Source organism: Strigops habroptila, chromosome 10 (genome assembly GCF_004027225.2).
Source record: "Strigops habroptila isolate Jane chromosome 10, bStrHab1.2.pri, whole genome shotgun sequence".
NCBI lineage: Eukaryota > Metazoa > Chordata > Aves > Psittaciformes > Psittacidae > Strigops > Strigops habroptila.
The window spans coordinates 38937604-38959817 of NC_046359.1; the positions used below are offsets into that span (position 1 = coordinate 38937604).

The 22214-nt window shown below is 37.0% G+C and overlaps 1 protein-coding gene across 1 annotated transcript in view; it reads left to right on the plus strand.

The window, feature by feature from the left end:
* Nucleotides 1–22214, plus strand: part of USH2A (usherin) — a 367116-nt gene that overhangs the window by 150024 nt on the left and 194878 nt on the right. The window contains exons 30-31 of the mRNA XM_030499989.1: nt 10153–10266; nt 12642–12803. Coding sequence (XP_030355849.1) covers nt 10153–10266; nt 12642–12803 — 276 coding nt within the window. The remainder of the gene's footprint in view (nt 1–10152; nt 10267–12641; nt 12804–22214) is intronic.

A 22214-nucleotide genomic window follows, 5' to 3' on the forward strand; every position in this document is an offset into this window, starting at 1 on the left:
ACATGCTTAGTTTTTGTTGGGTAAGTTTATATGTTTTGTATTATTTCTCTGCCGTAACGTATGTGTACATTTTCAAGAGCAAACATGCACGTACTCTGTTTTCTTCAGTTAGAAATCTTTTGAGTGTTTGTAATGTGCTTATAATACCAAAAGTGCACGGACTTTCTATTCTTACTGTGATTTCTGTGATGAACTTGTTGATTTGAATACTCTTTGTCTATTCTGTAAAGCAATATAAATTATATTAGTAGAAATTAAAGACCATAATATAAGCATATGGATTAGGTAGCTTATTCACAGCTGATTGTCAGAACCAACCTTTTGTTTAACTTTGTTGGTATTGAACCAAGGTTGTGTATCAGGCTTATGAAAAAGTCTATACCAGGCTGGACAGGTAAGAGGTTATCTGCACGGAGCTTTCAGGAGGCAGAAGAATGTGACATTCCCTCATATTAAATGGAGATGGTAAATGGATCCTGGTTCTTTAGCCTGTTATAGCACGTAGCTGTTGAATGCTGCAAAATAAAATTACCTTGAGAACTTAAGAATGGCTGTATTTAACCACTGACTTCTCTGACGATGTCAGATTGCAGATGCTTAGAAAGAAAATACAAGAAATGTGCTAAGCATAGAGCGAGTCTTCCTGTTAATACAAATTCAGCTGTGAGTTTGTGGAATTTCTGAGCTGAAAGTTGCATCTGGACCATCATGCTTAATGGTCTGTGGTAGAATTGTCTTTCTTTTTTTAATACATTTATGCTTTTGGCTTCTGCAACTTGCTATGTCAGTAAGTTTTCCAATTCAGTTTTGTGTGTGTGGAAGGAGTGCTTCCTTTTGTTATTTATACCTGCTGCCCAACAGTTTAGTTATGTATTTTCCAATTTTGGCATTTTATGAAATACGAAATTTATGTCCTCATGTTGAGGTCAGAGCTGGGACAAGTGAAAAATTAAATCACTGATCTTGAAATTATTTTACCTTCAGCCCATTGATTTCAGTGAAGCCTACACAGATGGGCTAGCCTGTGGACATAGAGAAATGGTTACCCACAGATGTGAGGCTGCCAGGTAAAGGTGTGTCTTTTGCTGCTGAATTATCTTTCCTTGTTAATCAAAGGTTAACATAAAGACAAAACCCCACCAAAAGATCTGTCTTTGCTTTGGGTTTGCTGAGAAGGTAAATTTTGCTTATTTTTCTCCCGAATTTGAGGGGAATTTCTTTAGAAATTCTTTTGTTTAATTCCATGAGAAGATGCTACAGTAACCCCAACAGCCAGGCTTGCTAATGCAACAGCAGAGAAGAAAGCACCACGGGCTGTCCTGTGTGTGTCAAATTCAGAAGAACCTGTTGTGCCTTGGTCAGGAAGAAAACCTGAACTAAATATCAAAGGTAAAGTAAGTCTTTAAATAAGCATAATCCCACAGCCTCAAATGCCTATTTCTGACTCCTCAGAAACAAAAGTCCTTCAAAATCTGACCCTTGTAGTCTTCAAAATGTCAAAATGTTCTTTCACTTTCATCCAGAGAAGAATATTCAGCAGATTTAAATCCTTAAAAATCCTTAAAATCCTGACTGCTGAGCCAGGAGTTTATTGGGTAAGGTAGTATATTTCAGCATGGGGTTCAGGATCTGTATTCTAGGATGGGAGTACAAGGTTAAAGTATAAATCTTTGGGATCCAAGGAATACTGTGTTAGCCCATCTTGCCTTCAGAGAAACATGTAATGACATTGATAGACTTTGAATATACCAGTTACACTCAGCAGAGTAATAAAGGAAGTATAGGGACATCAAACCAAATAATTTTTTTCCTAAAGGCTGGGTTGCTTTACTTTGCATTCCAGTGCATTCCACATGCCATCAAAATTTGGAATATAAATTAGAATAAGTATTTAAACAAATGAAAGGAGCATTGGAACACACTGTTTCAGTGCAGTTTGTGAGCAGTTTTTGCTTCTACTTTCCTTGGAATCCAGAATATCAGAGAATCACAGGATTGGTAGGGCTAGAAGGGACCTCTTGAGATCATCTAGTCCATCCCCCTAGCTCAAGCAAGGTCAGCTGGAGCAGGTTTCCCAGGACCATATCCAGTTGAGTTTTGAGTATCTCCACAGATGGAGATATTCCTCTGTGGGAAGGCTCATTTTATTGTGTTTATTGTGTTCAGGTGGAATTTCATGTGTTTCAATTTCTGTCCACTGAGTCTTGTCCTATCACTGGGCACTACTGAGACGAGTCTAGCTGCTGCTTCTTTGTTCCTGCCCATCAGGTATTTGTACACATTGATAGAACAGCCTGAGCCTTCTCTTTTCTGAGCTGATCAGTCCCAGCTTTCTCAGCCTTTCCTCATAAGAGACATGCTCCAGTCCCTTATCATCTTAGTGGTCCTTTTGCATCTTCCACAAAGACGCATTTCCCCCATCATCAAGGTCATTAATGAAGATGTTGAACAGTTTTTTTTCCCTTAGTATCAACCCCTGGGGTACATCACAGCTGTCTTGCCTCTAACTGGATTTTGTGCTACTGATCATAATCCCCTGATGCTTCTCTTGTCAAGCTCGTAAGAGAAAAACATTTTATAATTCAGAAAGCTTTCACTGTAGAATTCAGGAGATCAGCCAGCCTCTATATTTTACCAGCTCCCAATTATGGGCAGTGAAGAACACTTGTGGAACCTGCAAATTATATTTAAACAAGATATTCTGCAAAAGAATCCACAAATATTTGGTATTCCTTTTACAGATTTCTCTTTCAGTTTTGTATGGGTTTTGCAGTTTGTCCTGCCTGTGTCATTGCTACAATAGCCAAGTTGTGCTGCACACGTGATGATGAGAAAATTGTTGTCAGCAGCTTCCCCTCTAAATCCCCACAGCCACCATTCCCTCCTTCCCTTGACACGTGTTTGTAATTACTTTTCACCTTTTAGGCTTTTATGTTTGGCAGATGAATATCTCAGGAAAAGTTAATTTAATGATTTAATGTGGTTAAATCAAAGTGGCTCGGCTGTGCCTCAGCTTTGAAAGCGCTCTAGTTTAGCTAGGGAGTCTCTCAGAAGTGGAGATGGAGCATCCTGCCAGGTGGCTGATAGTCCCAGGCTTGCCAGCAGCATCAGGGGAAGCTTGAGCCACGGAAGCAAGGCCAGGAAGAGTAAGCCTAAAATGAGAGCTTGCTGTCTGTGGTGGCCCTTGGAAAATGTTGTTTTCTTCAGGGTAGTTTGATCTGCATGGGGCTTGTAAGCCATTTCCTACAGCCAGGTAGTTTGCCACGTGCCCTTAGTGACATGGTTTAGTGGCGGACTCGACAGTCCTGGGGTAAAGGTTGGATTTGATGATCTTAAAGGTCTTTTCCAACCTAGTTGATTCTATGATTCTATGAAACTACTAATGAATTACTTGGATATTACTTTCATACACTGGAAGCTGCTTGAAAGCTCTTGGTTCGTGCAAATATATTACACTCAAAATGCTCCTATGCTGCAGTTAAAAAGATTTTTGTAAATTTGTAGAAAATAATTGCAAACCAGCTAATGTAAATATCTGTAGGGCCAGAGCACTAGGAGGGCTCCCAGATCCTTACTCAAGTTGAGACAAATTTCTACTGTTCTAAATCTTTTCTTGTAGGTACAAAGAGACACAACATACGAAGCAGGTTTGGTATAGAATCATAGAATGTTTGGGTTGGAAAGGACCTTAAGATCATCTAGTTCCAAGCCCCTGCCATGGGCAGGGACGCATTTACTTACAACTAAAATCTGACAAAATGTTTAGAGTAATAAAAGCTGAAACTTTTTATTGAAAATATGGTTTTCAAGAGCTGCTTCATCAGGTGCTTGAACCACTCTGAAATACAAGAATGGTTGTCATTTTCAGGTAAGTTATTTCTCTATGTCATCATTTTGTAGAAATAACCTTTGGTCAGAAGCACAACTAGATGACAGAAAACACCTAAATATCTCCCATAGCCAGAAGAACAAGAGTATGTGCTTTACAGCGCCATGCCACTGTTTGAGAGATGTGGAAGACTGTATGCAACCTTACCACATGAAAACATATCAAGTACTGAGACCCATGTAATGATTAGGGCTGTGATGCTTCTTGTTGGCCTGTTTTCTCCCTGTGTGCATCTTAAGAAGATTTGGTCTCTCCATCTCTCTCACCCATACGTATGGACATCTCTCTTGGTGGGAGGAGCTGAAGGAATATGTGAGGAGCTGAAGGAATATGCCAGAAGCTGCACCTCAGCTGCTATTGCAACATAGGGCAGCTGATAGATCTGTCTATGCCTGTTAGGTTTCTGTGAGTTGTCAGGTGGTGCTTGAGCTCCTAATGACCCTAAATCAGAATGGCAGGATGTAGGATCTTATTTCCTTTCAGCTAGTTGGCTTTAGCAGACTCGCAGCGTATTTTTCAGTATATGCATTCTAAACCAAATTATATTAATATTCTCCAATATTAAGGTTCTAACTTGAATGAGTTTAGACCTAAATGAATCTTGTTTACAGTCCAATGCTGTTGTATGAATTTATTACTATGAAATGTAAATTGTCTGACTAGATAAACCTGAACATTTTATCACAATTACATCAACCCTTAGCTGCATACCAAAACTTTTATTAATAAAATCAACTTCTTAATGTTTATGAGGGTAGAAAAGATTCTTAATTTTTTTTATAGATGTACTGACAAAAAAATTGCAAAAAAGTTATGAGTCTTTCTTTCTCTCTCTGCCCAATTCTAAAATGAATCATCCTGCGGAAAATGAACAATGACCAAGTTATCTGGAAGGATCAAGAGCAACGTAGTGTTAGATATTGCAGAACCTGTACTCTCTGTGGTTAATTAACTCCTGGTGCAAAACTGGACTGTTGGGCTAAGGTTTTCTGCAAAGTAAAGCAGCCAGAGAGATGCTCTGTGCTATGGGAAGTGTAACAGGTTCCCTTGAACCACTGTAACCTGAACTGCACTTCAAGGCCAGTGGTGCTTGCGTATGGTTCGGTATTAAATCTTTCTGTGGCAAAAAAAAGGCTCTTGCAAGCCACAGAAATCCAGTAACTAAAGGAAATATTTTGTTTCCTATAAGCCAAAGTGTTGGAACAAGTGCCTTCTTATTCAATAATTCTTTAAAATTTTATGACTCATTCTATATTTAAGATAGAAAATGCTTTAAAAATGCAGATGTACGCGACAGATTGAAGTACCCAGGCTTTCAGTCCAGAAATGCATATGCAGAAGACGCATGTACTTAAACAGTTTTTGCTACAATCTGTCAAAAACACAAAGTCAGTTGAGGACTTCCTTTTCTGGTCAGTGGACTGTGATTAAGTGTACTGTGGCAATGATGCATCTCGACACACAAGTGACTTTGTTAGACAGATGCTGTATAACCTCCAGCATTCAAGTTGGCTAAATAGTCTTTAGATTTGGGGAGGGGAGATTTGGTGAATTATTTTAAAGAGCTTAAACAAGAATTAAGGTAAATCTGTAAGGTCAAGCATCGTTTCAATTGCAGCATGTGTATTTCAAAATAGGTCCTGATGAAGTAAAGTGTTAGGAAACAACGAAAAAGTCTGGCAAGGAAAAGTCCCTTTGGCAAAACATACACTCAGCTTGTGAAACAAATGGAATTTGTGGGGGTAAGCTGTGTGGCTGACTTTGGGAATCTTGAAATTCAGTAGCAGAGCTGAGTTTTCAGGCTGCATATAAAGTACTGCCTGGATATGATGAAAATTGCCTTTCAAAATTGTCCACTTCCACTGTCTTAGGTGAGTGCATTTTTTTGTGGAAGTGGGGAAAAGAACTTTAGTACTTGTGTTACCTCTGTAAGTTTAAATAGCTTTTTTGTGTGAGTTGTGTCTATGGGTGAGTGGGTTTAGTTTTGTTTTTATGGAAAGGCTCCTTCAATAAATGTGTTTTAAAAAGCTCACCTCAATTTATATTTATTTAACCAATTCATTATGCAGAGTAAAAGCTCTGTAAGTTACCATATCCAAGTGTGTCTTTCTGTCTCTGAAGACTTAGTGGTGTTTTGAAGCAACTTTCCAACAACACAGGATGACAGATTGGAAAGAAAAGCAGCTGCTTTCATAAAAGTCTTTTAACCGGATGAGGAAATTGCTAAAATACTGTAATTGCCTTTGAATCTAATTTTCAGTTCTTGTGAACAGAATATTTAGCCCTCATACCTTAGTGGTAAAACATTTTTGTTTTCCTTGATGAGAAATGTTACTTTTCTACTAAAAATCTGCCAGAATACTGTGGAATCTGGCTGAGCTACCTAAATATATGAGACCTCCCTTTTAGATGTACCGAACAAAAGAAATGTCTGTTTTATGGATAAGGGAAACGAAGAAGCTGGATATTTCATCTTCTCATATACTGTATGCATTAGAATGATGAATGGAGTGGATATAAAGATGCAAGTAACTCTGACTAGTCCACGCATCCATTTTACCATAAATTCATTGTTGACCCTTTTCTACTGACCATGTCAATATTTTTATCCTTTATCTACAAGAATGAATGAGCGTTTTCTCCCTGATGCAACTCTAAACCTAACTTTAAGTATTGCAAATAATTAAAGATCGTTTACATAAAAGTACAGAAAATTAAATACTAGTTTTGCATATAAAGTGGGCTTAATGTTCTAGGTGTGATTCCAGATCACTGTTTTAGACTGTTAACTTTACATTCATATTTAACAAATGACATTATTCAGTTTCATGGGGTCACTGTGTCAAAATGTCTGTGTTAGAACTTTAATTTATTTCCAAAGGTTCTTGGAGTGGGCAGATAGGAGTGGTGTGTTAGAATGATTTACTGTATCTGATGCCCCATGTGGATTTTAAGGCTTGGAACATAGTCTATGATGTAAATTTTAAGTCTGGATGGATTCAGCTTCGCTGTAGTGTCAGGGTGAATGAATGGGACTCATATCCCAAATGTAGGAGGCTGACCCTCTTCTTAAATATTGATGATGCCTCTAATTCTATCTCCTGATCAAAGTGACAATTTATCTACCTCTCTCCTATTAACTCTAATAGAACATATGCAAGTGTGGTTGTGACCAAATCTTGCTTTGCTAGCATTCCACCTTAGAAAGTCTGATAGACTCTTCTCAGGTCAGCAATTATTGTGTACAGACAAGAGATGCCAGTCTGAGTGTTATGATTGAGGAGTTAGGTAAAGGTTTTTAAAGCTGTTAATCAACTTCATTGGATCATAGGCTGTTTTTTACTGCAAAATTTATTTTGCTGTGCTGTAAATTAATTCACGTGTATCAGTGGTGATCTTTGCTATGGGACTGCTGACTTTGTACTCCAAGACAGTCAGGCACAGAGTGTAAATTTCAGCAACTGACTAAAAGTGCAGAGGAAATGAGGGGGTAATGAGAGGAGAGCAGCCAGTTCTTTAATTGAATTAAAAGCTGGGTGACACCAATGCAGACACCTGTCCAATTACAGACAGGCCAAGGTGTTTACCATTGCTGTACAAGCGATTTGAAGATGACAGAAATCTTTCCGCCCACAGATTAACATAATGAAGGAGAACAGATTATAGTGGATGCTGGCCAAACAGATAGGTTGGCAGCTGAGGAAAAAGTAGTTTGCTGAAGTATGTAAATAAAATCTGTGCACTTTTCTATAGCCTACCTATGCAGTACATCTGTTTCTTGGTCGAAAGAAAATAGTGCAAGAGTACATGCAAAGGAAAAAACGTTAATTGGGAAATGAGCAAATTATTTTTTGAGTTGTTGTCTTTGAATATTTTTTTTAAACATAAACTTTGTGTTACAAAAGGATTTATTTGTTGCTTTGTTGGGTTTTTGTTGTTTCAAATTCCTACTGCCCTTTACAAACCTTCCTATGCAGCGTAAAGCAGGTGCTTTATATAAAACCTACTTTGTCAAAAGTAAACCACACAGCCCAGTGCAAACCTTCTGAAGCTACGGGCATCTTTCTGGATATGTGGTACTGCAGCTCTCAGTGCCTGAAGCCATTGGTGACCCCACGGAACATCTTCCATCGGGAAATGCAAGGAGCATTAATTCACTGCTTCGTGAGAACGAAGCTACAATTTTAGCTACGAGTGCTAAATGTACAAATAAAACTAAATTGCTTCCTAAAGCACAGTAGAGTGAATAAAGAGATATTGTATATGCTATACCATGCTCCTCTTGACTGAGAACTTGCAAATGTCACAGGATTTGGTTTCTGCATGTGTTTATTTGCTGAAGGTAATTCCAATAGTACCTCTTACACTTTTGCGTGTTTAACCCTCTATGATCTGGAAATGTGTTTTGTGCTAAGTCTTAGGCAAAAAAGATGGGGTTTTGGCTGATGAAATTTCTGTACTGAAGAATTTACTGTGTAGACTCCAATATCCCTGTTTTACAGGGATAGCAATGTTTCAAAACAGCATTATTTCTTATTTTTTGCTATTTGAATGCTCTTAAAAATATTTGCCTTCCACCACAGGAAGATTACAGGCACATTTGCTTGGGTCGTGGCTGACATAATGATCTTTTTCTTTCCCTTTGCATTTACATTAGATAGTAAGATGGCAGTACAGCTTTCCACCATTAACTGGGGATTTGTAAAACCAAAACTATAAACAGAGAATGGTTTCTGATCAACTGGTTTTAGTTTAACATTACTCTGAAGTAAATGTAATTACTTTTGTATATCTCTTTGTGAGTACAAGTAGAACTGGACCTCAGAGAATTCAAATAGAAAGATTATTGAAAAGCCAACCTTTGAAGTTTTTGGATTATTTACAAGAAAAGACACAAACTTTACTAATTTAGTGAAAGCTAATCTCATATTTTCCACATGAACACACCTATTAGTAAACACAATACAGACATTCACAGATTTTGGTTGTCCCACTCAGAAAATAATATATTTGTGCTGTAACTGTTAACTTCCAGCATCAAATTCTCTAGACCCTTTTTGTAAGTATAAAGGCTTATGTGGGGAAAAAGGACATTTTTTAATGAAACCCAAAGTTATGTTGCATTCTATATAGTAACCAAATGGAGAGTAGTAATAAGGACTAAATTCTTCTACCTGTTTGTGTACACTTAATGCTGAGAGGGTTTGCAGTCTTCTTGTACTATGGGATGTTTAGTCAAGAATTATGGTTCTCTGAGGTACCATTGGTTTTGCTTTGTGAAACCCCAGTGTTGGACAGTTCTGAAATAACATGGTTTACTATAAATTTTATTTTCGTTAATAAGCACTCATTGATTTTACTAAAAGCTGTGGGAGTCGAGGTTAAAACATGGTTTGAAATAAACCTTGATGTGATTTGGCATCTTCTAATTACTACTGCATTTTAATTCCATATCACTGTATTGTTGGACCTGCTTTGAAATGGAAACTACTGACGTTTCTGAAAATGACTGTAAACTACATGTTTTTTCCATGTAGTCCTGTATATTTCAGTTCAAAATCTTGTGTAACTTCCTGAAGTAGTAAGTAGTGATTTGTTGCATTCGCTATGACAGGGAGCTGATCGATACTTGGGAATCCAGCAACTTCTCTTCACTAACATAAGCAGGGCCTGAAACAGCAAAAGATTACAGATTTTTTTTCTTGTAAACCCTTGGATATTGTGTCTCCTGAATTATGTTGCTGTAGTAGTATAGCAAATATATGGTTTATAGGATGCCACTGAAGTAATGGAGTACAAGTAGGAAGTTTTGTACAAAAAAGAGACTTCAGTTTGTGGACGAATAGGGAGCAACACTGGAGAGGAGGCGTTAAAAAATATTTTGTTCTGGGAGACAGTGGAAAATTCCTTGGAGAAATAAATGAATAAGTGAAAAAACTTTGTGAGACGGGGACTAGGAAAAAAAAATCCTTTATAGTCGTTGTTACATTAAAATATACGCCTCTTTTTTGAAGTGATATCTGTTACAGTGAGCGTAACTAAAGATATTAGCTGCATCATTAGTATTAAGAATGGAATAAAATACTATTTACTCTTAACTTATTTTGCAAAATGTAAGTGGTGGCGTAATAGGAATGAAAACTTACAATCTTTTGTCTTTTCTGCCTGTAACAGAAAACTTTAATTTTTTACTTCTGTCTGTGTATGTATATAAGCAGCCTGTACACTGTATATGCATAGCACCTTGCTTTCTTCTGTTGCAGGCGTATTGACAGGCTTGCATCCCTTCACAAACTATGCTGTAACCCTAACTGCTTGCACTTTGGGTGGCTGTACTGAGAGCTTGCATGCATTGAACATTTCCACTCCACAAGAAGGTAAAGTAATTTCAAAGGTCTTGACTTCCACATTTCAGTCATGAATAATAAAACAGGAGAAGAGCTAAATGCTGCAAAGCCATTTGCTGGAAAACCCCAACCTAATTTGATGACAAAGTGCATTGCCAGACCATAATTGCTCCATTTTTTGGGGGTGGGGGGGGAAATGAATCAAACTCCATACCCTTTAATGACATGCATCTTTAATAGCTGTAATGCAGATTAATGGGCTTTTTAATTGCTGTTACATTGTTCATGCAGGAGCCTTGTCATTAATATGAAGCATCTGAAAGATTAATGAAAGCTTCCTCATTTTACTATGGCTCAGAAGTAAATCTAGAGACAGTCTGACTAAAAAGAATTGATTGTATGGCACAGTATGAAATTGAGAATCAAACGGTTGATTTCCATGGTTTCTTTTAACTGCTAAACACCAGAAATAGGCAACAATTACTTCAGTGTGATGAAACCTCCAAATGCCGATTGAGTTGTTTATTAATCGCACTTCAGTTTTTCCATTTATTTTTTTTTCTAAACACTTTTACATGTCGTTGTGCTCAAACTTAAAGGTTGTAAGTGTAATTGTTTTCTATGTTTACATTAAGAGCTAGAGCAGGAAGAAAGAGAAAATACATTACAGTTCTGACTTTCGAGACTGGGCTGATAAGTAATATGCATCAATTACTGGAGCAAATGCTCCAAAAATATCTGTGACATATCTAACTCTATTCTCAATTAAACATGAACTACAAATCTCCTAGTTCTATCATCCTAAAGCAGTGTTTAATCTAGTTAAAATCATCGGTTACTCCAAACTTATACCAGTTGAATAATGAAGAATTTGATGTATATTTATAGGACAGTAGTTGATCTTCCATAATGTGAAGTAGTTTTCAAAATTCCCTCTCTCCCACAGTTCTTTGGTTTATCTTCTCCTGGAAACTAGGTAGTAATACAGTACCAATGAAACATATCAAATCTTAGCATGAAGTCATGTGGAATACAATCATAATGAAGCAGTGTTGAACTGCTGCCAAAACAGGTAGTCATGCAAGATGTTGTCCTGAGGAGGACAGTCCTCAAGATTGCAGTCTAATAACATTGCCAGAACAGCGTTTTGATGTGAACATGTTAGCAACTGCCAGCAGCACCAATCAAATAAAAATTCAATTATCACATCTTGGAAGTTCTAAGTAAACCAAGTTTGTCTAATGGCATTATCCATGAAAAGGTGTAGCCTCTGACAGCCAAATAGTTAATGGACCCCCATGATGTAAACATGAAATACAGTATGGTGTAATATAGTAAGTTAAAAAGAAATTGTTCATGTCTTATTTCCTCAGCTTAGTCAATAAAGCAGGAATTCTTACAAGTGTTTGAGAAAAACATCCGCTATGTTCAGATGTGCTGTCACATTGGCAAGGTTTAGGCAAGAAGAGATTTTTCTATTCTTTTTCCTCCTCAAAGATCAAATAAAGCCATGGGGAACATGTGTTTTTTCCCTCAGAAGAATTGAACAAAAAGTCAATGTGTGGAGTTTCTATTTTTGGATGCTCTTGTTGCATGCTCTTCGTAACAATAATAACAATAAATTGATGATACAGAAGACAGACACCATATCACACCCTGCAGCTATCCCTGTTTCCCTATTGAAACATTCATTACCTTATATTGTTTTCGCATTGTCAGCCACTGCTAGTTATTGTTTTAAATTGCTAGCACAGAGCTTGTAAATTACAAGATATTCCTCCCAGACTAAGGCCTGAGTTCTTCTCTCCTTGTGATATTCAGTGGGATTGCTTGTACTTCTAGCATATAACTCATTGGAATGGTGAGAGAACTCGGCTTTTAAATTATTACCCATGGCCAGTGTTCAGTATGTTATATACATAAAATTAATGCTAAACAAACACTACTAAGTGTATTGAATTAAGAAAAGTCTGAAATAAGGGGTAGTGCCTAAGAACATGGCACTTGCATTTGTGATTAGAAAGAATGATCACTTTGTATTTAGGAATAAAAGCATGAAGGAAGAGAAAATAATTTGTATTAAAAAAAGGATGTTACTAAAATCATATACCCCTTCCCTTGCTCAGTATTACCAGGCTGGAAAGATAAAGTTATATGAGCATAATCTTTCTCCTAAAAAGCAAAGAGTATATCTTTGTCTTTCATAGAAGCTTCTGTTTTGTAGGAAACATTACATGTAATAAGAGGGTTCTCAAAATGCTGGCATATTGCAAACCTAAAATCTCTTCTGAAATTTCAACTTTACCAAAAATCATTCTGGTAGTAGCTGCTCACTGAAATTATTTATTATTTGTGGAAATATGATATAATATAATACAATGTTATACATTTTTTTTTTTCCCCAGCCCCTGAAGATGTGCCATCACCCACAGCAATATCCTTTCCCACGTCCCTGCTGATGAGTTGGAGTCCACCCAAAACACCAAATGGTATTATTACACAATATACTTTATATATGAACGGAGTACCAATTTATATAGGAAATGGAACTAAATATGTTGTAAAAGGTAAGTTCTCTGCTGGGTAGCATGTCAGATGGGTATCTCATAGTTGCTATGAATAATTAGATGACTGACCCCTTATTTCAGAGGAAAAGTAATTTTAAAATGGGCTGGATGCACTTTAAACCCTGGTGGGTTCTATTTTTTAAAGAATCCTTCATAGAACTCTCTGTTGGGACCCTCAGAAATTAATGTTGCCATGGTGTAGCTAAATCTTGTGCTGTATTGTTCTCTTTCACAGAGCCTGAGTCATCTTTTTAATGGTTTTACAACTTTCTGATCTTGTACCATCTAGCTCTCAAAACAAGTAAACTGTAAGCTGTTGAAGACAAGACGCTATGCACACATTTAGTAGTTTTTCCTACTGTCTTGCCTAAGTATTCTTAATTAGAGAGACCCTGAATAGCCCATGTTTAATTAATTTGTTGAAAGCATAAACTAATGATCCATTTTCTTCTGATAAGTTATGCAATGTGTCAATAACCAAGTTATACCAGTACTCTTAAACTGCTACATAGAAGTTAAATGTCTGTTATTTGGCAGTACAGTGAAGCGTAGTAATCTGACTTCCTATTTTTAATGTAATTGGTGTAGTTGAATGGAGTATCCAAGTTTTTTGATTAATCATTATTAAAACACCAAAACCAAAATAAAATAAAAAAATATTGAGCTAGAAGTATCACAGCATAAGCACTACTCTGGACCCATCAGACTTGTATCTGGTAGTAGGTACAAGTAAAAATAGTGTTTCATATCAGACAACTCGGGGGGAGAAGGGGTACCGAGACCCTACTTTCTGTTTAATGTAAGGCCTTAAAATTCAAAGCCATTTCTGCACCTTGAGTTAGTATAAAACATATTTAAAAATTCATATAGTTCAAATTTCTTTGCCTTGCGCAGGCCATAAGCTACTGGTGTGGTGGGTCAGTTTTGACACTGAAAAATGAATCCAGTTAGAGAACCTCCTGAAGGCTGTTGATGATCGCTGTAATAAATAGTGCACACTTTAAGTCAAACTTTTTCATTCTGTATTCAAAGGTAATGGATTTTTCGTAACCATAGTAACCTTAGTGTATTTCTGGATAAATACATGAGGTATATACATTCTGGTTTTATTTTTGAATATAAACTACCGCATTATGTATTACTAATAATATGAAAAATAGGATATAGGTTAGTGTAATGACAGCTCAAACGAGGGTGCATTTTTCTTCTGCAAAAAAATAAATATTTATCAAAAGTATAGGTTCAATTAATTTCTCCCATCTCCCCAGTTTTCCGGTATTCTTGTAGTGCCATTTATCTTTTTTGCAAGATCTCCATTAATCCGTTATTGCCGTATCATAACACTGTTTTTAAGAATCTTGAAGTGTAAATAGTCGTGCTCCCAATCTTATTAAAACCATTACTGAAAGTTCATCGCAGGTAGTTTTACTGATGTGTTCACCTGCAACCTGGTTAAAAATTGACCAAGCAATGTAAAGCATTTGAGATGTTCACCATATTTTGTTGGTTGTAGATTCATGTCTGATTGTATTCTGACTCGTCGCCAAAATTAATTGAGAGGAATTGCGTCAAGTAACTTTTGTAATTCTTCAAAAATACAGAAAAGGATAAATTAAAAAGGGGCATGACGTGATTTCTCATATTCTACCTCTAAATCTTCAATGATAACAGAGCATCTTCCTTATTCAAAAGAGATGTCTAGTGAATCAGATTGTGTTGTCCTATTCAGTACAGCAGAAGAGCCACTCTTGCCTACCAGTCTGAATAGATGTGGACATCAGTCTGTTTACTTTGGATCCATTTTAGTTAGCTGCCAGTTTCTCACTCTGCCTGAAGGGGAAGGGCAGTGTGAGCCAGCAGGCTGGGATTTGGCTCACCAGAAATCCCAGTCATCCTGCATCGGGTTTATTCGAGATCTTGCTTACATCTCCATCTATCTTTAGTTTGACATGGTTTTGCTTCGTTTCGGAGCCCAAGATTTAATTCTTTGTTGGCTAGAGGTAAAAAAAGGTATAACTTTTTTTTGCAAGGTAAAGTGTTAGAGCTTTTGACTTACCAGTGTTATACATGTCTGTCTTCTACCTCTTCCTCTCAAAAGGAAAAAGGCTTTTCCTTTTCCTTTCAGCATTTATGATAGTGATGTCGGTGACTTATTGCCTCAACATAATATGCTATTGACCCTAAACAGAGAGACAAAGTTCATTGTCTCTGACATATGTTTCCTATTCATTCACCAAAATGATTTCCTAATTTAATAGCTATACAACTGAGTTCCTGACCAGAAGTCTATACCAGAAAGTCATAGATTCTGTCTGTGGTTTTTGAAGTACTGTATCTATTGAAGTGGGTTTTTTTAAACCTTTTATGAAGGCATCAATTCTGTCTAAAAATTAGTACTTCACTGACTTTCATTTCAGACTATGGAAAGTAGGTTTAGGCCCATACTAATTAATCTCTAACTGGAGGAGGGATATGTTTTCTCAACACCATAATTGCAAATATATTGTTAACTGACATTCTGGTCTTGACAGTTATTGAGGGCTTGAAATACTCATTGATTTTCATGGAAATTCAAGTGTTTGTTTTCTCTGGGGGTTGAGCTATAATTAAAAAGGAAACCCTTTAAAAGCACATATGGCAAATGTACACTTTACCACATTGAAAAGGGGGACCCATTAGGCATCCATCATCCATTAGTGCCTTTAAATATCTTCCCCATATTGACAAATTCAGTTTCTGTGTTATAAGTAGTAAAGCACCGAAACAAAGCCCGCTCTTGTACCACACCACCTTTGTTAACTGTCTGTGATTTTCTGCTTCCCACCTTTATGCATTTGCCTTATGTGGTACTACTTCATTGTGCAACCTGGGTGCTATTTCACATCCTGAATTCCAGTGGAAGCCTAATATCTCCAAGGAGTAGGGAAAAGCCAAGAGGAAATACTCAGTCCAGGATCACAGGTGGAGTTTAGGCTGTGTGAATCCTAATATGAATATGCCCCCAAATTCATACTTTCAGTTCCACTATGTGAGTGCAGAAGCTGCTGTAACCGACAGCTGCAGCTCACAAAAGCAGTTTCAGTAGGGTTCTACTCTCCAAACCTGCGTACCTTTCTTCTGTACTTCTGTAGAGATGACTAGCAGCTGTGAGGAAATGGAGGAGTTTGTACACTTACCTTCAGAACTCTTAACATAGACACACTGATCTTATAGAGGCTTTTGATACTAGGGAATTTTGAAGTTATTTTTCCTGGGGAGGGAAAAATATGCTTCTCTCTCCCATCCAAACACTTACAGGCAAAACTGAAGCTTCTACTTTGAAATGTGGAGATTTCTTTTCAATTTTTAAATTTAGGCAGTTATTTGTTCTTTAATTAATTAATTCTTTAAATTACTCTGAAAAATTTCCTATCTGCCTTAGATGAAAGAGAAAACAGGGTGGGTTTTATACTGAAAACTACTACACTGCAGTGGCCTGAGCTGCCAACTACCACCAACAGAAAGGTGGCCTAATAAATGCAGAAAGTACAGTAAAAGCAGAGACAGTAATGATTAAATGTGACCCAAGTACTGAGTTTTGTTTTGGTGGAAACCTTACTGTTGTGAAGAAACTTTAGCAAAATATTCCTCTATTCTTAAATGCTGAGCATTTCATGGGGAAAGAAAAGGTGTTTGTTACTTAACATGTTTACAAAAGGAAATGACTTTGTAGATATCTTTAGAAAACAAAAAATACGGAAGTTTATCTTTGCACTGAGCTTGGCATTGAGGATGTATGTGTGTCTGCATATGTACTAGGTCTGCATTTGCAGCACTAGGTACTTGACAATGTTAACAAATTGTGTTCGTATAATTTCCCTAGCAGAATCTAATGGTTCTCATCATGAATCTTTAAAAGGAACATATTCTTATTAAGACTCAGCTGTATGAAACTTATTTTTCTCTACCAACCTGAAAGAAGTGTTTCCAGTTTTTCAGGAAAGAGATCCTGTCAACTGTGTTACAAGGGCAGATCCTCAACTGAGTTAAACAAGTATAGAGTTATCCTAAATTACGTGCCTGAGAGTTTAAAAAAATTGTGACATACTGCTTTGTACCAGGTTTCTGAGCAAAATATTAAGGAGAGGCTTGGCAAAGGTGAGAAAGAGCTGTCCTCACAGTTTTGTCTAAAAGCATGAACTAAGCTTTGGCTTAATCAAATTGTTATTTGACCTGAGTGTGGGAAGGCTGATCCTCCGAAACCAGGATAAAAGGGAGCCTTGTTTTTCTGTGAAGAAGAGGCAGATGTTTGACATCTGTGCAAACACGGCTTAGCACATCTGATCTTAAAAAATGGGAGAACTCTAAATTAGTACCTGTGTTTTGTTTTTATATTGCTGTAAACCAGTACACACTATGCACAGCCATGCATAATTGTTACATTTCAGTGAAAAATCAGCAAAGTTTTTTGTCCTTTATATCCCTCTGACTCCTAGTGCTTGTTTTAAATGATATATCATGATAATAAAAGTAAAATCCGTCATAGTATCAATATAATACTAATTGCCAAGTGAAACAACTTGAACAAGAAAATCCACAGAATTGTATTACAGGGCAATTGCAATATCATGTATCACTGCAAGAAGCTGAATCACTAAGAAGAAAATACTTGTTCTCTTAGGTTTAAGACATAAGTTTTGTGGTTACTTTTCACACAGATTTTTACGTTTAGCTACATTTAAAAACATCAATTTCCAGCCCTAAGGATTTGCGTTTTTCTGGTTTAGATCCTGCTCAAAGATGACAGGCAGCTTTTGCCTTGAAGGAAAAACAATAGAAAAATTTGGTAGATCTTTGGTATAAGTTTATTGCCCATCTTCCAGGTTGCAGTGAATTACATATAAATACCAAAAGAACCAGTCTGTTCACTAGAGTGTTTTGGAAAGAGCTGTTTGCTATCCAATACAATGTTAGTGCTAGATTTATGTATATTATAACTCTGAATGTCAGAGTTCCTCATCTTTTTGTGAAACAGAGACTTCTTTAACACCACTGTGAGCGTTGAAAAGCATCTTCAGCTCTTTCCAGTTAGAATTGGTTATCTCAGACATCTTGCGCGTGACCCAATGAGATACGCCTCGGTGTCTCTTTCTTATTTTAGAGTCTTGCAAATACCATGATGCAGTTCCATGCCCACCCCTTATATTTGGTTTAGCGACATATCCAGCTGATATGCATATGGGAAATGACACGTTTCCCAGGGTGGCACATAAAGAACACCTGCTTCTTCAGGCTTTGTTCTTGCCTGGGTATGCATTTCTAAGTAAACATATATTGGTGCACCTAGCACTAGGGGGCAGAGTACACCAGTCTTAGAGGAGAAGCTGCCTTCCTCTAAAAGTTCTAGGTGTATTGGAAAGCACATTTGATACACCTGAATTGGCAACACTGACATTGCCAGTGACCGGTACTATCGTAATTAATCCAGCAGACCCAGAATGCAGATTCAGCAGGCACAAAACCAAAGGGCAAATGGGCTGTCTGAGTCTGGCATTCCTGTATTTCAGCTTCAGACGGAAAGGTCTGGTACACTCATTGGACTTAATAATACAGATCTGGGGAATTTAGAAGGGCGGGGTGTTGGGGTAAGGGTAAAAGCATTATGTTTATTTGTAGCAGCTCTGTTGTATCATTTTCTATTGCAGTGCATTAGAGCAGTGTTAAATAAAATCTGCTTATTTAAAATCCTTTTAAATAGTGTTTAAATATTTCCTGCTGATACAATCTGCTAAAGTAGTTATCCTTGCTACAGATTTCAGTTAACCTTGTCGCAGATATTAAGCCTGAAGCTGCACAGACTTTTAGGGACCTTGATTATAGAGCAAAACCTAATGGTGTCATTATAAAACCACAGCTGGACAAGCTTCTGGAGTCCTTGTCCTTTGATCAGATTTGGGTAACACAGCAAGCCAGGAGAGAACTCACGCTAACCCTGCTGGAATTGCTGAGCTCTCAGGTTGCTTGAGTGTACTGCTTTCTAAAAATTAAAACAGAACACAAATTATAAAATGAGAGTGATTGGTGCTTTCCAATCTTCTCTATGTACCAAACTCTATGTTGCAAACTGGAGCAAATTGCTTCTCCAGAGCTAATAGCTGTAGAACAGGGAGAGTAGTGGTTTTTTGCCTCCTTTCTCTTCTGACAGCATAGGAAATATTTTGGCTCTCAGCTCGGTTTTTAAAACAAGAGAAGAAAACAAATTGATCTCCAGGCTTTGTCTAAATTCCATGACAAGAATTCAACCCACTAAAAAATGTAAAACTCCCAGATTATTTTGTCCTGTGGTCTTACTTCAAACTTAGTTGTCAGAATCAGACATATATAGGCCTGTACTTCTTTATTTGTGCCTTCACGGACATCTAGATTGGTGATCAGACTTAAAGATGCGGAGATCTCTTCAAAGACAGCATGTACTGTGGAGGACAGATTTAAATCAAGTATTTATTGAGTTCAATTTGTAAAATTTAAATACAGCCTTTTTTCTTTTCTTGTTTTTGTTTTTTCACTGTCATGTGGATTTGCAGGTCTTCTCCAAGCAGCACATTCTTATTTTACCACTTTCTGAGACTGGTTTGTTGTGATGTTGCCTGTATGGGCCAGTTTGCCCAAGAAGGGTTCAATCTTCTGCATTTTGTCTTTGTGCATTTTGTCTACTTTCCTCTGGGATTTCTGAAACGTGCCATCTGTTTCTCTGCATTTTGTCTTTTATGGGTTAGAACTTCATATAGGGCCCTACCAAGTGATATAGTTTCTCTTTGTGAGCAGTTGTAACATAGTGACCACTGTTTGCTATTAAACATTAAGAGGTCTCCTTAAAGTTATATAAGTAGAATATGTTTTCTTGGCCATGTTGTGCTCTTAGCCTGAAATGCTCTTTGTGGGATCTTATTTTCAGTTGTATGTCTGGTAATTGTCGTTTGCCTGAAGCTAGCAAGGCAAAGTGGCGGGGTCTGTTCTGGTTTAAATTTTGCTGACAAAACAGATGCATGAAATGCTTGGTAAATGAGCAAAGCTCAATTTACCAAAGCTTAGTAAATATGCCTAGTTTCAGGTAATGCTGGACTCATGTATATAAATGCCTCTTACAGCGTTTTCTGTGCTGCTTGTGCCCTGCTTCTGTTTGAATCTCTACATATCCATTCATAAGGATAAACCTCACTTCGCTCTAACTTAATAGGCTTTGAAACAGTGCAGCAGCCTTCTTGATATTGCAGGCTGCACAATGAAGCTTCTCTGAGATTTCTGCTTTGGGAAACACACTCATATGTCTCCTTGATAGTTTAGGACCACTTGGTCTCCTGAACTGCCAAACACTTGATGTATATTTAATTTAAGATAGATATTTTCTTCCATGCTGCTATTATAAATTGTGTTGGTTTATCAGCTGTGATAATTATTCTGAGTAGCACACGTATTCCTGTTTGGCTTGCACTAGACACAGACCCTTCTGTCTACACCAAATATGTCCCAACCTTTCTTTAACACTAGTGGAATAGTAATGGTGACAACGTACAGGCGGGTAATGTACTGTGTACACCACAGTAATACTTCTTGAGGGCTCCAAAGCACGGGTTCCCTTTCTCCTTGATTTTACTAAATGCATGGCCATGAGGGTGTTGAGTCATTAACTGTTACTTAAATATTTCCAGCATTTTATTTATTGAAAAACCAGAAAGCTATAATGACACAAACTTATGAAAAGGGGAAACCTTGATGTTTGCATATGTTTCAGACTTGTTATCTCAGTAAATCTGAGCAACTTCCTTACTATTTGCATTTCTAAAAAGCTTCACCAGTTAATGTCTTTTTCTGTTACTGTAAGTCCAGACCTTCCTGAGTATTCTCCATCTTCCAGAAGTCTTTTCTCGAGTGTGAACAATACAAGCCTGAGTGTTACAAGCCACAAAATGTTTGGATATAAGTTTGGGTTTTTTTAAAATTGATGTATGGTTGGAGGAGGATTCCCAAAATCTGTTTCCCTGTCCTCCTAAGTTATGTGAAAACAATGCAAGGCATAAATCATGTCACAAAAAGCACGAAAGGCATTCTAGGATCCTTCCTTTCCTGTTGAATCACTGCCAGGAATCTAACTTAGGTTTCTACACTGATTGCCTAAATTGTTTACATAAAGCTTAATAGCCTTTTAGTCAGCACTGAACTCCATCATGCTTTCCACTAGCCTTCCATGAAATATTGTATTTTTATGACAATCTATTTCTGATTGAAGCATTTACATAAATCGTAGTTGGACTTTGAAAGCTGCTAGGGGTTTTCTTGTTTCTTTTCCATGGTTTTTATTTTATAAATCCAGACACATTAAAGTGACATGTTCCTAAGAAATTAACTAGTGCATGGGAACAAATATTTAAGTGAACATAAAATGGAATTTGTAAGAATAATATCAGATTAGTGTGCTTTAAGTAAGACTTAGACTCATTGTCTTAAAATGAATGGAAAGGTGGACGATAAACATTGTTATTGTTTCTCTGATGGCTGCTTTGGATGGACCATGGTCCTTTATTATAGAGGCACATTTTAGTCACATTTACAGTATGCATGTTTTGATTTCTTTTGCTGCATGTCTGGGTATGTTTTTGGCTACATGTAAATGAGCATCTGGATTTCTAATTTAAGAATGGTGCTGTTCAATCATTTTGGTAAGGAGTAGTGATGCACAAGGTCTGCACATGTAAGAGAATAAGTCATCAGGTGGGAAATAGTGAATTTTTACACCGATAATATTTATATTATATAATAATATACTGACCATTTTCTGTATCTGGCAACATATCTTTAGCAATTTCTAATTCTAACTTGTGATTGAATTAATTCAATAAGCCCTATGTTTTTTCTGTGAGCATATGTGGTTTCCGTCAACAAAGGTGTATAAATATATAAAATTATATACAAATATCTTGGGGGAGACTTACATTTAAAGTTTTTCTAGTTAGTATAAATCTAGTTGGTATAAGTAAAAATTCAGAGTTGGAATCGGTGCTGAATAGAGAGTAGGAGCAGCTAAATCAGCCCTGCCAGCAGCTGAAAACTTTCTTGTTAGAACAGTGAGTGAATAGGTTTGCATCCCCTCTGTTAGTGGAAGTGACAAGAGAATCTGCCTTACTAGAAGCTTCTGGGTCCTCATTACTTACCTTTCCAGGATAGTTGACTACACTGGGTAAGTTCATACAAAGGATGCATAAGTGGTGAGAATGTCCACAGTGTATTCTAGAAGAAATGTAGAAAATTAAGGAAATTATCAATAGTGGAAAGTAACCCATGGTGGTATAGTGTATGAATAGCTACCTCTTGAAAATTGAATTTCGTGCTGACTTCAACTTTGGAGCTATTTATGATCACTTAATTTTAATACTG